Below are 16,298 nucleotides of genomic sequence, written 5' to 3' on the forward strand. Positions count from 1 at the left end.
CCTAGAGAAGGACCGTGGCCCTCTGGAGATGTTTCATCAGAGTTTCCGTGGCCATGAGTTTCTAGCAACAGGCGAAATGTCACAGTTTTCTATTTTGGGGCCCCCGTCACCTAGGACACCAGAGGAAAAGAATTCTAGAGGCGATCACTCAACAGAACACACATCCTGCTTAGCCTAGAAGCGCATTGAGCTCAAATCCCGAAAGCATATGGATAGGGGACTGTGGACTCAGTACCATGCCAACTCTTTGACTCCAGATGTTCATTATGTTTTAATCACAGTGATAAAGACCATATGCTAAGCCAGGGACGTAATGTGTAACCTTTTCATACCGAAACAGAAAGTTAATTCGGAATAACCATTATCAGTTTATATCTACCACCAAGATTACCGAAAGTCTTCCAAGTGCCTCTGAACTTCTGGGTGGACTCTTTCCTGCATAGTCTGGATATAGTGGCGGTGGAGATCCTCAGGTATAAGCTCAGGTCTTCTTTTTTCTGCATAAAGAAAAGGCAAGGGGTTATGAGATGTGAAGGTATATTCTCTGCATTATAACTGGCAACATATCAATGCTATTTGGTGCAAACTCAGAGTAAGACCAAGAGAAAGTCTTCAGGGCATTTTGTTTTCTACCTCACAATTCCATTTCACATACCTTTAATGTATCACAGACTCCATTTCTGTTGTGATTCAAATGGTCTACTAGTTACCATGTGACAGATAAAACAAGCTGTGCTACATAGCTAACAGAGACATCATTCTCCAGGATATTGATACTCCAGACTTACCTAGATCTACTGATATTTCATCAGGAACAGAAACTTTCAGGTGCTAAAACAAAAATGCAAACAAAAAGTGAAACAACACCAAGGACTTTTCAAGATGTATATATAAGGACTTGTATAAAATGAAGAGATACAACTTGGATTAACTATTTTTACAATCACATTCAGGTTTAAGCTCACTTATCCCATCCAAATTTCATAGCCCTGAAACTGTGTGTATATTGTATAAAATCTAGTCATATATATACATACATAACCATGACTTTTTTTTTTTCACTGTACTTCAGACTCCAGACCACCTGTTACCAGTAATTTCCCATGTAAAGTTAAAGAACCCTCACAACATTCATGGCCCAATGAGAAGGTACTAGATGTCAACGTTGAGCCTTTGTGGTATTAAATCTCCAATAACCATCTGTAGTTCTTACTATTGAGCCAACGAAGGTAACCATAATTAACTTCTTCTCAGCCAAGGATTTTCCCCGTAATAACTGCAGTCTCCAGTCCCATTACCACATAGCTGTGTTTTCCCTCTCATCAGTCTGGGAAATGTCTTAGAAAAAACTTATTTTGTATTTAGAGAAAGTATCTTAACCTCTTCATGCTTACTTTGTCATGTATACGTACTTGTAATACACTCTGAGAACTTAATTCCTGTAAGATCTAAAGCTTAAAATTAAAAAATTAGTCTCTGCTTCAAGTTATGAGATCTCTAATATTCATCTCAAGAACAGTGAAATGATTTCAAAGTTTTCTCTTTCACTGAAGTTGTCACACAATAGCTCGAATCAACTCTCCTGGAAGTATTGCTAGTATAAATATAAAAAAATATACACATGCTCAATTTCTGTATTTATATGAAATAAGTAAACCACCTGTGATATAAAATAATAATTAGCAAATAAATCTATCAGGTTTCTTACACTTTAATATTAATAAATTTAGTAAGATCACAAGCAACAAAATAAAGATTTGACTTAGCTTGGAGTTCTTGAGAAATGTGAAATTAACTTCTGGGGATTTATCCGAAGTAAATGAAAACACTAATTCAAAAAGATACATGCACCTCTATGTTTATAGTAGCATTGTTTATAATAGCCAGATATAGAAAGAACCTAAGTATCCATCGATAGATGAATGGATAAAGAACATGTGGTAGATACACACAGTGGAATTATTACTTGGCAATAAAAAAGAATGACACCTAGCCACTCACAACCTCATGACGGACCAAGTGGGTATCATGCAAGGAAAATGGTCGAGACAGAGAAGACAAATACTGCATAATTTCATTTATATATGGAACCTAAAAATTAAAACCAATGAGCAAACAAACACAAAGAACAGAAATAGGCTCATAAATACAGAGAAGAGTGATGGTTGCCAGAGGAGAAACAGGGTGGGGGAAAAATGAAATGAGTGGTGGGGATTAAGAGGTTAAATTTCCAATTATAAAATAAACAAGTCACAAAGTACAACATCCATTCATAATAAAAACCCTCAACAAAGTAGGTTCAGAGGGATCGTACCTCAACATAACAAAGGACATATCTGAAAAACCCACATCTAACACCATCTTCAGTAGGGAAGAACTGAGAGCTTTCCCTTACGGTCTAGGACAAGACAGGACGTCCACTTTCACCACTTCTGTTCAACACAGTCCTGGCAGCCTAAGCCACAGCAATCAAACAACAAAAAGAAATAAAATGCATCCAAATTGGTAATGAAGAAGTAAAACTTTCACTATTTTCAAATTTTATTTTATTATTTATTTTTAAATGTTTTTTTAAAAATTTATTTTTGAGAGAGAGAGAGAGAGAGAGAGACAGCATGAGCAGGGGAGGGTCAGAGAGAGAGAGGGAGATACAGAATCTGAAGACAGGCTCCAGGCTCTGAGCTGTCAGCACAGAGCCCAACGCGGGGCTCAAACCCACAAACTGTGGGATCATGACCTGAACCAAAGTCAGGAGCTTAACCAACTGAGCCACCCAGGTGCCCCAACTTTCACTATTTTCATATGACATGATATATATAGAAAACCCAAAAGACTCCACAAAAAAAACTGCTGGAACTGATAAACAAATCCAGTAAAGTCACAGGATACAAAATCAACATACAGAAATCTGTTGCATTTCTATCCACTAATAATGAAGCATCAGAAAGAGAAATTAAGAAAACAATTTCATTTACAACTGCACCAAAAATAAAAAGATATCTGGGAATAAACCTAACCAATAAGGTGAAAGGCCTATACTCTGAAAACTATGAAGCACTTATGTAGGAAACTGAGGACAACACAAAGACATGGGAAGACATTCCATGCTCAAACATTAGAAGAACGAATATTGTTAAATCGTCTATGCTACTACCCAAAGCAATCTACATATTAAGTGCAATCCCTATCAAAATAACAACAGTATTTTTCACAGAACTAGAATAAAGAATCCTAAAATCCGTATGGAACCACAGAAGACCCCAAATAGCCAGTACAACCTTGAAAAAGAAAAGCAAAACTGGAGGTATCATGATTCCAGACTTCAAGTTATACGACAAAACTGTAGTTATCAAAACAATATGGTGCTGACACTAAAACAGACACAGAGATCAACTAAAACAGAATAGAAAACTCAGATATAAATCCACAACTACATGGGCAGTTAATCTTCAAAAAAGCAGAAAAGAATATCTAACAGGAAAAGGACAGTCTCTTCAACAAATGGTGTTGAGAGAACTGGACAGCAACATGCAGAAGGATGAAACTGACTACCTCCTTACACCACACACAAAAGTAAATTCAAAATGGATGAGAGACCTAAATGTGAGACTGAAGCCATAAAAATACTAGATGAGAATACAGGCAGTAACCTCTTGGATACTGGGTATAGCAATTTTTTTCTAGCTACGTCTCCTGAGACAAGGGAAATAAAAGCAAAAATAAACTATTGGGACTACATTTCAATTAAAAGGCTTCTACACAGCAAAGGAAACAACCAACAAAACTAAAAGACAACCTACAAAACAGAAGATATCTGCAATGACATATCCCATAAAGGTTAGCATACAAAGTATAAAAAGAACTTATAAAAGTCAATACCCAAAAAACAACTAATCCAATTACAAATGGGCACAAGACATGAACAGACATTTCTCCAAAGAAGATATCCAGGTGGCTGATAAACACATGAAAAGATGCTCATCATGACTACCATCAAGGAAATGCAAATCAAAAATACAATGAGACATCACCTCACACCTGTCAGAATGGCTAAAATGAACAACACAAGAAACAACAGGTATTGGCGAGGATGTGGAGAAAAAGGAACACCCGTGCACTGCTGGTGGGAATGCAAAGTGGTGCAGCCACTCTGGAAAACAGTATGGAGTGTCCTCAAAAAGTTAACAATAGAACAGTCCTATAATCCAGCAATTACACTACTGGGTACTTACCCAAAGAATATAAAAACACTAATTCAAAGGGATACACACACCCTTATGTTTATGGCAGCATTATTTACAATAGTCAAGATATGGAATCAGCCCAAGTGTCCATCAACTTTATCCAAGTGTCCAATGGATAAAGAAGTTGTGGCATATATATGTACAATGGAAATCACTCAGCCATAAAAAAGAATGAAATCTTGGCCATTTGCTGTGACATGGATGGAGCTAGAAGAGTATTATGCTAAGCAAAATAAGTCTGTCAGAGAAAGACAAATTCCATATGATTTCACTTATATGTGGAATTTAAGAAAACAAATGAGCAAAGGGAAAAAAAGAAAAACAAGCCAAGAAACAGACTCTTAATTAGAGAGAACAAACTGAGGGTTACCAGAGGGAAGTGGGGTAGGGGATGGGTTAAATAGGTGATGGGGATTAAAAAGTACATTTGTGATGAGTACCATGTGATACATGGAATTGTTGAATCACGATTACGTGTGCAGCTAATATAACACTGCATATTGATGAACTGGAATCAAAACTTACAAGAAAAATAAAAAAATAAATAAGTCACAGGGATGAGACATATTACACAGGAAATACAGGTCAATAATACTGTAATAACTTTGTATAGTGACAGATGATAACTGTAGTTATCATGGTGAGCATTATATATAATATATGCAATTGTCAAACCATTATGTTGTACACCTAAAACTAATATAATATTGAATGTCAGTAGTACTTCAATTGAAAAAAAAAAAAAAGAAATGTGAAATTCAAATACTTCAACATACTATCATTTCTTCATGGAAGTAAATTATCTTAATGAATATAATGTATAATGTTTTATTTTTTATGTCTTTTTTTTAAATTTTTGAGATAAAGAAAGAGTGAATGGGGAAGGGCAGAGAGCAAGGGAGACAGAGAATCCTAAGCAGTCTCTGTGCTAAGCGCAGAGCCTGACATGAGACTCAAACCCCTGAACCATGAGGTCATGACCTGAGCCAAGACCAAGAGTCAGACTGCTTCACCAACTCAGCCACCCAGGTGCTCCTGTAGTATTTTAAACAATGGCAGTATAATCAGAACCCAAACTAATTCACTCAATAAATATCAGAATGACCACTCTTCCAAGATCTATTCAGTGTTGGAGAAACAGCAATGAACAAGCAAAACTAAAATATGTGCCCTAATGGAGCTTTACATGCAGGGCAGAAGAGTAAGAATATAGACAAAATAAACAAACAAAAGTTCTAACGACAAAAATAACACAAGACAGGTGACAGAAAGTGAAGGGGATAAAATCTCAAGTAGTTGGTCAGGGAAGGCCTCGGTGGCAAGGTAACTGTATCCTGCAATGTATAGGTGTGCAGGCAACTTTGTAAAGGAATACAAAGAAAATGCAGCAAGAGCTGGAGGGAGAAGTGGAGACAAAAATGTTTGTGGGTATGTCTGTTTTAGGACTGGTGAACTCACAACGTCTGCACGCTAATGTGAGTGGTTCGACAGAAAACCAAAAAATGATGATATCAGAGAGAAGGATGGCAATTGCTAGATAATGTTGTTGAGTAGGAAGAAGGAAATGCAGTCCAGGTAAACAGGGGAAGAGTCGCCCTTGGATAAATCAAGACAGTCTCTCCACAGCATCAGGAGAAAGGGCAGAGCAAATGCTATCCTGAAGGCAGCTGATATTATCTGGAGTTTGTGTGCAGATACTTCAGATTCCTCAAAGAAACAGCAAAGTCATGAGTTGAGAAAGGGCAGGAGAGGAGGTGATGAGGTTTCAGGAGAGGGAAGCTGTGACACAGTCATGGAGAGAGGAGCAAACGTGGAAGAGGCCTCAGGAATCGCAGCACCATTATCCAGGGACTACTATGGGCTGGTACTTACCCTACCACAAGGCCAAGAATAATAAAACTCATTAGTTTAAAAACCTTATAAAAACTTCTACTGGTAAGATAAAATAAACACTATTATCATTTATGTAAGACTTTCCCACCATTTTCTAGTTAAAGTTGTGCCTCCAGACTTCAAAAAGGCCAACCAGAGTTCATTATACCAGTATCATCCTTTGGATCCCAATAGATGTGTATATCATTTGTGTGCTCTTTTTCACTCTCTTATCCTAATTATGCACATGCATAAACCCAAATGTATGTGTATACCCCCTAAAACCTACAGTGAGACTTCAGAGCCTACAGCTAATTTAGAAATAATAAGAGTAACAGGAGTAATCAGTAACTGAGATAAATATAGATGTCAGAAAGTCCAAAATAATAATGTCCAAAAACAGGAGAGGGAAAACTGGAAGTAGGAGACCTATAACTCAATGTATGACAGCGAAGATGACATAGTATTAACTTGGTAACTTACCGCAGATCGATCCAGGAAAAATTGATGAAACTCGAGGAAGACACGACGAGTCTCCTTGGAATTGGTCTGCTTATATAGGTCTGAATAGAGATAACAGAGCTGTAGTAGAGAAAAAACGGAAAAGAGAAAAAAAGTGAGAAATCATGAAAAATATAATATACTAGATCTTCACAGAGTAGCAAAATTTTGAAGTAGGCCACTACAAACAATGTAATCGAACCATGCAATGAAATTTTAAAAAATTAATTAATAACTTTTAAACTAATTTACGTATATATTCATATATGTGTAGAAACTCATCTTGCAGAAGTACAAAGTTTTACAGTATAAGAATCAATGCATGAACTCTGAATTGATTAAATTGTCAAATACATTACCAATGTTGCAGGGTCAAATTGTGAAACTACATGGTGTAAGAATACAGCCAGGTGCGCAGGGCGAGATTTTAGCAGTTCAATGCTCTGGAAACAGCTGCACTGCCCATTGATCTAGAAAAAGAATGATACATCAATAACTCCACCACACAGATGCAAAATGTAAGGTAAGCTCAGTTAAAAATAACTACCCAAATGTATTTGACATACCCTAAGAAATTCAAGATTTTAAAAATTTCACTGGAACTTACGAACACACAGGCTTATGGAATCTCTCTCTCTGGAAATTAATAATCTCTTGGAAATAGCTTGGAAGAAAGACCATCTTAGGAGAATGCAAATTCAATAGATAATTACCGAGGAGCTCAGATGTCTACGAACCGGTCCGTAAAAAAACCAGTGTACCAACACTTCTAAAATGTAATGGGAGGCTTTTTGCCTAATAATGAAATAAATGTCTTCCTAATCACAGAAATGGTGGTAGGAAAAGGAGATGTAGAATTTTAAGAGAGATGACTCCTAGAATAATTATACTGAACACAGAAAACTAATAGTTCAACTTAAGGTATACTTGAATCACAATTTCCATTTAATTTCTCATGTTTAAATAGAGAAGAAGGTTAATCTAAAGCAATACCAATTCTTCACAATCTCTTTCAAAAAATACAAGAGGGGACACTTCTGAAGTCATTTTAAGAGGACAGCAATTCCCAAATATCAACATTCTAAAAAAAGAAAACTATAGACCTATATACTCCATAAAAAAAACAATATAAACATCAGCAAAATAATAGCAAATTGAATCCAGCAATATATAAAAAGGAAAATACACCATATGACCAACTGTGGTTTATCCCAGGAATGCAAAGCTGGTCCAACACACTACTATCAATGTGATCTATCATATTAAGAGACTAAATTAAAAAAGAAAAACAATACATATGATCATGTCAATTATTCAACAAAGTTCAACATTCATTCATGATTTAAAAACTCTCAGAAATTAGAAATAAGTAAACTTCCATAACCTAATAAAAAGTATCTACAAAATACATATAGCTAACATTGCACCTAATGATGAAAGACTAAATACCCTTCTACCGAAGGTCAGGAATAAGGCAAGAATGTCCTGTCTTACCACTCCAATTCAACCTCATAGTGGAAGTCCTAACCAGTACAATAAAGGTAAGAACAAGAAATAAAAGATAAACAGATTAGAAACAAAGAAATAAAGAAATAAATGTGGAAAATTTATGTGGAAATTATGAGGAAAATCTATGTGGAAAATCCCAAAAAGCTATTTAATTTTATTCATTTAAAATAAATTTTTTTTAATGTTTTACTTTTAAGAGAGAGAGACAGAGAGTGAATGGGGAAGGTGCAGAGAGGGAGACATAGAATCCGAAGCAGGCCCCAGGCTCTAAGCTGTCAGCACAGAGCCTGACATGGGACTCAAGCTCACAACCTCATGTCATGTGAGATCACAAATGCTTAACCCACTGAGCCACCAAGGAGCCCCCCAAAAAATTATTAAAAAAGCTTTAAGGGGCACCTGGCTGTCTCATTTGGTTAAGTGTCCAATTTCAGCTCAGGTCATGATCTCGAGGTTTGCGAGTTCGAGCCCCGTGTTGGGCTCTGTGTTGACAGCTTGGAGCCTAGAGCCTGCTTCGGGTTCTGTGTCTCCCTCTCTCTCTGCCAGTCCCCGCCCATGCTCTGTCTCTCAATCTCAAAAATAAACACTAAAACAAAACAAAACTCCTAGAATTACTAAGTGAGTTTATTAGCAAGATTGTGGGATACAAAACTAAAAATCAAGCCAATCATGTTTCTAAACCATTGGAATTTTAAATTAAAACAAAATATACTTACAATTACACCCTCCTTTCCCCAAAAGGAAGTACTTTAGTGTAAATCAATCACTTCTTATCAGCTTTAAAAGCAAAGTCATTTCTATTGGTCAAAGCTAAAATAAACAACTGATTCAAGCAATTAATCTTAGCTCTAAAATACAGCTTCAAATCTTTACAAATATAATTTCAATCTCCAAAAAGTATTCATTTTTATAACAAACCAAATATCTCAAATAATTAGTAATTTGTTTTCTAGAAGAAAAAAAAGGTCATCACCTGTTCATGTTCAGTACCAAAATCATCATCCTCTGCTCCAATAATATGAGGTGCCATACGGGGAGAGGGACTCCCGATGAGTGACTGGGTATCCTGGTAACGTTCAGAGAAAAGGAACAGAAAAATTATCTGCTGGTCAAATTCAGAGAAAGAATGAAGCCAAATCATCAAAAAGGAATGGTTCACTTAACTGACTAGATTTCATTTTATTGATTTTCTTTAAGTGCTTCACTTTCAAAGAAGTGATTCTCAAGTGTTCAAGGCAATGAATCACTTCAGCAAAGAAAACCACAACAGTATCAACTGTTCTTAGGGAGAAAAGAACCTTTCCTCTGGAAATAATTAACACCTTTTGCTCACTACACTCTTGGATATCTGATTCTAATCTCTGTGTACTCCATTCATTTCATATAAACCTTGTTCCAGACAGAAAGTTGGCTTATGTAAATAATTACAGTTCTAAAAAGCTAGATTAGGAAAAGTGAATGAAGACAACAAGACAAAGGAAAAACGAGAGTAGAAATGGTAAGATGAAGTGAGTGGAGAGGTTAATACAAAGACTTCTATCAACGTTGTATAATTGAAAGCTGTTACTGAACCCTGTTTTTTTCATTTTCAATTCATTTTCCTAAGTGCATAATGCAGGGTTTCTCAACTCTGGCACTGCTGACATTTTGGGCCAGATAATTCTTTGTTGTGGGGGCTGTCCTGCGCACTGTACGATGTTCAGCAGCACCCTGGGCCTCTACCCACCCACCACATGCCAGCAGCCTCCCAGTCATGACAATCAAAAATGTTTCCCCACACTGCCAAATGTTCCCTGAGGGACAAAATCACTCCCGGTTGCAAATTGCTGGCATAATGCAACAACATTTTCAAGCAATCACACAAAATTAAAATCATTTTGTATAGAAACAAAGAACCAAAGTTATAAACACGAAAATGTCGGCAGGCAGATCTCCCTGCCGTGCAACAGCTCACCCACTTGTCAACTCACTTACAGGGACGGACTGAGCAGGAGAAAGGCAGTGTGAGGGCATTAACACATAATGCAAAACATATGCGGAGTATGAAGTCCATAAATATTAAAATCAAAGGCCATACGGTATTAAGGAGATAAAAATTTGGGAAGAAACAGGGTAAGAATGAGTTTGGCTCAAACCTGACAGCAGCTGGACATGCAGGATCTTGGGCTGAGCAAGGACAGTGGGGCTCTACTGATCTGGGGGGTCATGTGCATCTCAGTTAGAGCTGAAGGCATCCGCATGTATCCACAAGTTATTTGAAGTTGTATGTAGCTACGGTCTTCCCTACGTAAGGGTGCTGCAGCCCTCTGTATTTGCATCTTCTAACCTTGATTCTGCCATTTTTACAACTTGTTTTTTAAACCCCAAGGCTTTAGTCATTTTTTAAAAAATGGTGAAACGAGAAATCTGTTCAGAATGATTGTGAAGACAACTTTTGATTTTATAGTTATTTTAAGGTCTCTGAATTTTCAATAGCCCTTATGTTGCTAATAATTGATGGATCATAATACACTGTTTAATTAAATCTTTTACTATAAAACTTTATCCAAATCTAATTAGAAAACAAAAGAAAATGCTAAAAGTATTCATATAAGAAAATGCAAAATCCAGCAATTTCACTTCTGAATATATACCCAAAAGAACTAAACGAACTCACTTGAACCTATACTTGTACACACATGGCCACAGCAGCATTATTCACAACAGGCAAAAGGTGGAAACAACCCAAGTATTTACTGACAGATAAATGGACAAGCAAAACATAGTATATGCATGCAATGGATTATTATTCAGCTTTAAAAAGGAAGGAAATTCTGCCATATGCTACAACATGGATGAACCCTTGAAGACACTATGCTAAGTGAAATAAGACCGTCACAGAAGGACAAACACTGTATGATGCTACTTCTATAAGGTTCCTAACCTAGTCAAATTCACAGAGTCAAACGGTGGTTGTCAGGTACTCTGGGGAGAGGAGAATGGGGAGTTAGTATTTAATGGGTACTGACTTTGAGCTGGGGGAAGATTAAAAGGTCTGGAGACAGATATGATTACGGTTGTACAACAATGTCAATATAACTTAGTGACAATAAGCTGTATACTTAAAAATTATTAAAATGGTAAATTTTGTTATGTATTTTCACCACAATAAGCAATGTAACATTGAACCACTTAATAATACTATCATGGAGTAGCTCTCCATTTATCAAATCTTTATGAATCAATGTAAGCTTTTTCTCTCCCCACTTCGCCCCCATCCCAAAATACACAAATATCAGGTGTGTCTGCCACTGAAATAAAGTGAAAGGAAGCGCTATCACTTCATGGACCCCATACTCACAGTGTCCTGAATCACTTCACTTTTCTCTGGGGTTTCCTCTAGATAAATCCTCTCTTTCAGGGCACTCTTGGGACTCTAAAAAAAGACATTCAATTCATTTCAAGAGGCTCACCAAAGAGGGACAAGGAAAAATAGGGTGGAAAATAAGGCTCCGGACTTCACATTTGTATTTGAAACCACAAAATATCTTGCATAATACCTCACTCTACTATTTTTTCCTGACTTTGGCAAGACACTTATTCTCTTGGCCTTTTGAGTTGTATGCTGATAAACAGTATCACACTAACAGAATAGTTGTACTTCATCTCCAGGACCGAGGGCTGATTTCTACCAAATAACCCTAACTAGATGCAGTCTGTATCCCAAACTAGTTATGTCAAAGTCAAACTGTCTTTATCCACCACTTCTAACCCCCTCTGCCCCAACTATTTCTTTCTATGCAAGTTGAAAGCATTTTGGCCTATTTATAGGAATGAGATTAAGCTTCCGTCTATTTTTCTGTGAGTATCGTGTGAAAGTGATGTATGGATTCTTCTAAAATTTACAGGGTATGTTTGGGATGACCTAATACAAAACACAAAGAATAGGATGTGTGGAACTTCAATTCTGGAGGATGAGGAACACCCCACAGCAAGGGAGCCATTCTTCGGGGCAGCTGAAAATGAGGTGCAAGAGATTTTTGTATGAATGCCAACAGGGAAAATGCATGCTATTTATACATATGCTTAGATAGCACAAGACAAAAACAGTAGTTTCAAATAGAAGCCCCACCTTGGAGAAATGAATGATTCCAGATCTTGGACAGGAGATATAAAAGATAGAGATAGAACAATCTTGTCACTCCAGAAAGCATTGTTGATAACTTGCTGTTATCAAAATTACTGAGAGGTTGTGTTAGAAGAACACAGAAGACAACCTCCCAGAGGGAGCTCCTACTGCCTAAAAGTGGGACAGTTTTTAAGCAACAGAAAGAAATAATGACCGCAATGAACTACACCATCATAAGCAAGTATGTTAAAATCTATGAATTCAAAATATTACACACATGTGTGCGCGTACACACACAGACATGTCCCACATAGGTGACCTTTAGCTTTTGTTAGGGTACCAACACCTCTGGAAAGAGGCACATAAAGCGATAAGAATCAAGTATTTATCCTGCATTTCCTATATCGGCTATATTTTAAGATAACCTAAAAGCTAGGAAGAAAAATTCTTCTAAAATAATTCCATCTAATAAATACAGAAGGAATGATAAAATTAAAATAACATCCTTTTGAATCCACTAATTAAATAATGGATGCAGGCATTTTGATCATCGGTGACTGGTGAAAACATCATATAAAAGCTTAATGGAAAACTTGATTATGAAGGAATCATACTGACATCATCTGCACACTTTAAACAAACTTACAGTCAGAGAAAGACAACCAGACATTCACCTTCTGATGTGATATAACAGGATATACACAGTCCCACCCATGAATTGTTCTTGCCAAACAACAGCGCTTAATCTGATGAAGATTCCAGATCTCACTAACAGCTTTCAGGAAATATAGAGAGATGAACATGCTAAACAACACCATGAAAATACAGTTAAGATGTGGGTTGTTTGACTGGGCATATGACCCAGTTTCTGTCACAAAAGAACAGCAAGGGAACAAAAAAAGAGGACATAACAAAGTAAGAGACTTATGAACCAAAGGCCAAAAACCTTGACCAGATCCTGACTCAGATAAACCAACAGCAGAAAGATCATTATGAGACAATTAGGGTAATCAAATTGCATACTTAGAGATTTGATTTGATAATGTTATTACGCCTGTATTTTTGAAAGAGTCCTCTTTTCAAGACATAGACTGATAAAATAATGGCCTGGATTTACTTGAAAATAATCCAGTATTTGGAGGGTGTGAAGAATGGGGGATACAGACAAAACACGCCTGAGCACTTGTGCATGACTTCTGGGGCTGGGTGACAAGGTACATAAAGGGATCGTGATGTTAGCCTCTGTTTTTAAATAGGTTTAAAGATTTCAAAGTAAGTTTTAAAAAATACCAGCCACAAATTCACAAAAAACCAGACAGATGCTCCACATTTTAGATGAGGATATGTGATGTACTTGCTTCTGCTGTGAGAACCGGGCCCACGGGTATTCTTCGCAGCCTTCTCTGAGGGGGCATGAGCAGGGAATTTTACAATAATAACAGTATCACAAACATTACGAGAATGCTATTTTATGAAAGTGAGCAGAAAGTGGGGAAAAATTAAAAACACTGATTCAAAAGACAGTAAGCCCCACTGGTTCTTGTGGTCTTAATACAGTATATATCAAACAAACACGAAAATCCATACGCTAAACGCAGCATATCTTAAGCTTGGAACAGACCCTGCAGGAATTAAACTAGGTATGTGTTCAAGTAAATATCCTAGTCTGCACTGTATCATCTCTCACCTGGATGTTCCACAACACCCATTTATTTACCTGGCTTTAATTTCTTCATCTATAAAATAGTGATATTGCTTCTTTAGTACTATTATGAGAGTTTAAAAGAGCATCTGTACCGTAGGCATGACTGTGGACACAAAGTAGGTAGTCAATAAATGGTAACTGTTTATTAGCCATTCAGCACACATTTGCTAAAGACTTATTAAGCCAAGCAGTCTTCTTTCCTTACAGATCTCCCTGTCTCTTTATTTCAATTCATTTCCACGTTGACATGTTTCTGATTATGCCTCTCCAGTGCAAGCAAGACAAAGCCCAAATTCTCATTCATTCTGTTGTTCATTCAAATACTTAGAGGGGCGCCTGGGTGGCTCAGTCAGTTAAGTGTCTGATTTTGGCTCAGGTCATGATCTCAGGGTTTGTGGGTTCGACCCCCGCATTGGACTGTGTGCTGACAGCTCAGAACCTGGAACCTGCTTCAGATTCTGTGTCTCTCTCTCTCCATCTCTCCCCTACTTGTGCTCGCTTGCTCTCTCTCACAAAAAAGATTTAAAAAAAAAAGCCAAATACTTATTAAACACTAAGTATATCTCAAATAGTCTCAAGTCACTGGAATGTTTATTTCTACACTTGCCAATTCACTCTGTGTTTCATAGTTATTTTTCTTTTTTCTTTAAATTTTGGGGGGGGGGGCTAGGAGGGGAAGAGAGAAAGAGAATCTTAAGCAGGCTCCATACTCCGCACAGAGCCTGATGTGGGGCTTGATCTTATGACTATGAGGCCATGAACTGAGCCAAAATCAAGAGTCAGATGTTCAACTGACTTAGCCACCCAGAAGCCCCCGTAAAGCTAGATTTCTAACTCGCATATTTTATTGTAACATTCCTCTAAATACCAGATAAAATTCAGTTTTCCTTTGCACCATCTGTTCTGAATTCCTGATTCAGATTGTAGGATCTGTAAGAATTTGGAGACACAGAGTCAAATAAGACTGTCCCTGTCCTCTCAAGAAACTCTCTAATGGTAGAGATGAGCCTTGAAAACAAAGAGGAGAAGCAGCTGGGACTCTAAAAGAAGAATGTGCAAAGGACCCCCACAAAAACAGTAGTGCTAGAACAACCTGAAGTCTTCTCTCACTGAACTCAAGCCTCTGTTTCTAAGCTAAACTCTAGCCACTCCATCCATCACCCAAAAACCAGCAAAATTTCATTGCTCTCCCAAAATGTTATGCATTTTTACTTCTCAGTGCCTTTGTTTATATTTCAGGTAATGGTACTTTAGAGCTAGATATAGGCAGATCACATACTATCTGAGTAAGTTGGCAAATTAACTCCCTTTGTTAACTTTTGTAAGTTTTTTCTTTTGTAAAATCATGGTAATAACAGTACTACTTCATAAAGCTGTTTTGAGAATTAACTAAAATAAGGGATGTAAAACACTCATGTCAGCATATGGTGTGTACACCCAATAACTGTTTTTTTCTTGAGTCAAAATAGAAATTTTTCATTAAAACTTTTAGCCTATCTACCAATCATAAGACTGCTAGCACTGTCTTTCTAAAACAAAACAAAACAAAACAAAACAATCCTCAAATTTGCCCTGAATTAAGTACTGAGTTGTTGGGCCTAAGTCTCAAAAGGTGTCCTGAATGATGATTTTAACTGGTGGCTTTCAATCTTTTTTCCACAGCCTTCTATAAGACAGTTTAATTGTTGGGGCGCCTGGGTGGCTCAGATGGTTGAGCACCCGACTTCAGCTCGGGTCATGATCTCACAGTTCGGGGGTCAAGCCCAGCGCCGGGCTCTGTGCTGGCAGCTCTGAGCCTGGAGGCTGCTTCGGATTCTGTGCCTCCCTCTCTCTTTCCCTCCCCTGCTCATACTGTCTTTATGTCTCTCAAAAAATAAACGTTAAAAAAACTAAAAAAAAAAAAAGTTTACATTGTTAACCAGCATACACACACACACACACACACACACACACACACACACACACACCTGTGTATATAACAAAAGTCATAAGAAGTAATATTTACCTCATCTACAGTTTGCAAAGCATTATATCTTATTCTTTTCTTTCTTTTTTAATGCTAGACCCAATCCACTAAACTGACTCCATGATCCACAGTTTCCAAAAACACTGGTTTAGACTATTTTCTCATCACTTTTAAAGAGGGTGGTCTACTTTTAACTTAATGATTATTCCTGTCATTGCATACCACTTACAAAGTATTGCTGAGCAAGCAACAGCGAACTTCACTTTTAAGTATTCATATGACTATAGTGCTACATCATAATCACCGTGAAATATTTTCTTATTATCTTCTTAACAAATATCCACGCTTATCTGGCAGCTCTGGGGTTAATCAAGAAAGCATTACTAAACAAGG

The 16,298-nt window shown here is 37.1% G+C and overlaps 1 protein-coding gene across 5 annotated transcripts in view; it reads right to left on the reverse strand.

The window, feature by feature from the left end:
* The window catches only part of ARHGEF12 (Rho guanine nucleotide exchange factor 12), a 146,786-nt gene that overhangs the window by 37,172 nt on the left and 93,316 nt on the right, over positions 1–16,298 (reverse strand). For 4 of the 5 annotated variants that reach the window (XM_029956769.1, XM_029956771.1, XM_029956768.1 and 1 more), the window contains 6 exons: positions 11,467–11,541; positions 9,100–9,192; positions 6,977–7,087; positions 6,600–6,698; positions 789–831; positions 392–497 (listed from right to left, as the gene is read on the reverse strand). In XM_029956769.1, the coding sequence (XP_029812629.1) occupies positions 392–497; positions 789–831; positions 6,600–6,698; positions 6,977–7,087; positions 9,100–9,192; positions 11,467–11,541 (527 nt within the window). The remainder of the gene's footprint in view (positions 1–391; positions 498–788; positions 832–6,599; positions 6,699–6,976; positions 7,088–9,099; positions 9,193–11,466; positions 11,542–16,298) is intronic. The other variant, XM_029956770.1, reaches the window with a different exon arrangement.

The sequence above is a fragment of the Suricata suricatta genome, chromosome 11 (assembly GCF_006229205.1).
Source record: "Suricata suricatta isolate VVHF042 chromosome 11, meerkat_22Aug2017_6uvM2_HiC, whole genome shotgun sequence".
Taxonomy (NCBI): domain Eukaryota; kingdom Metazoa; phylum Chordata; class Mammalia; order Carnivora; family Herpestidae; genus Suricata; species Suricata suricatta.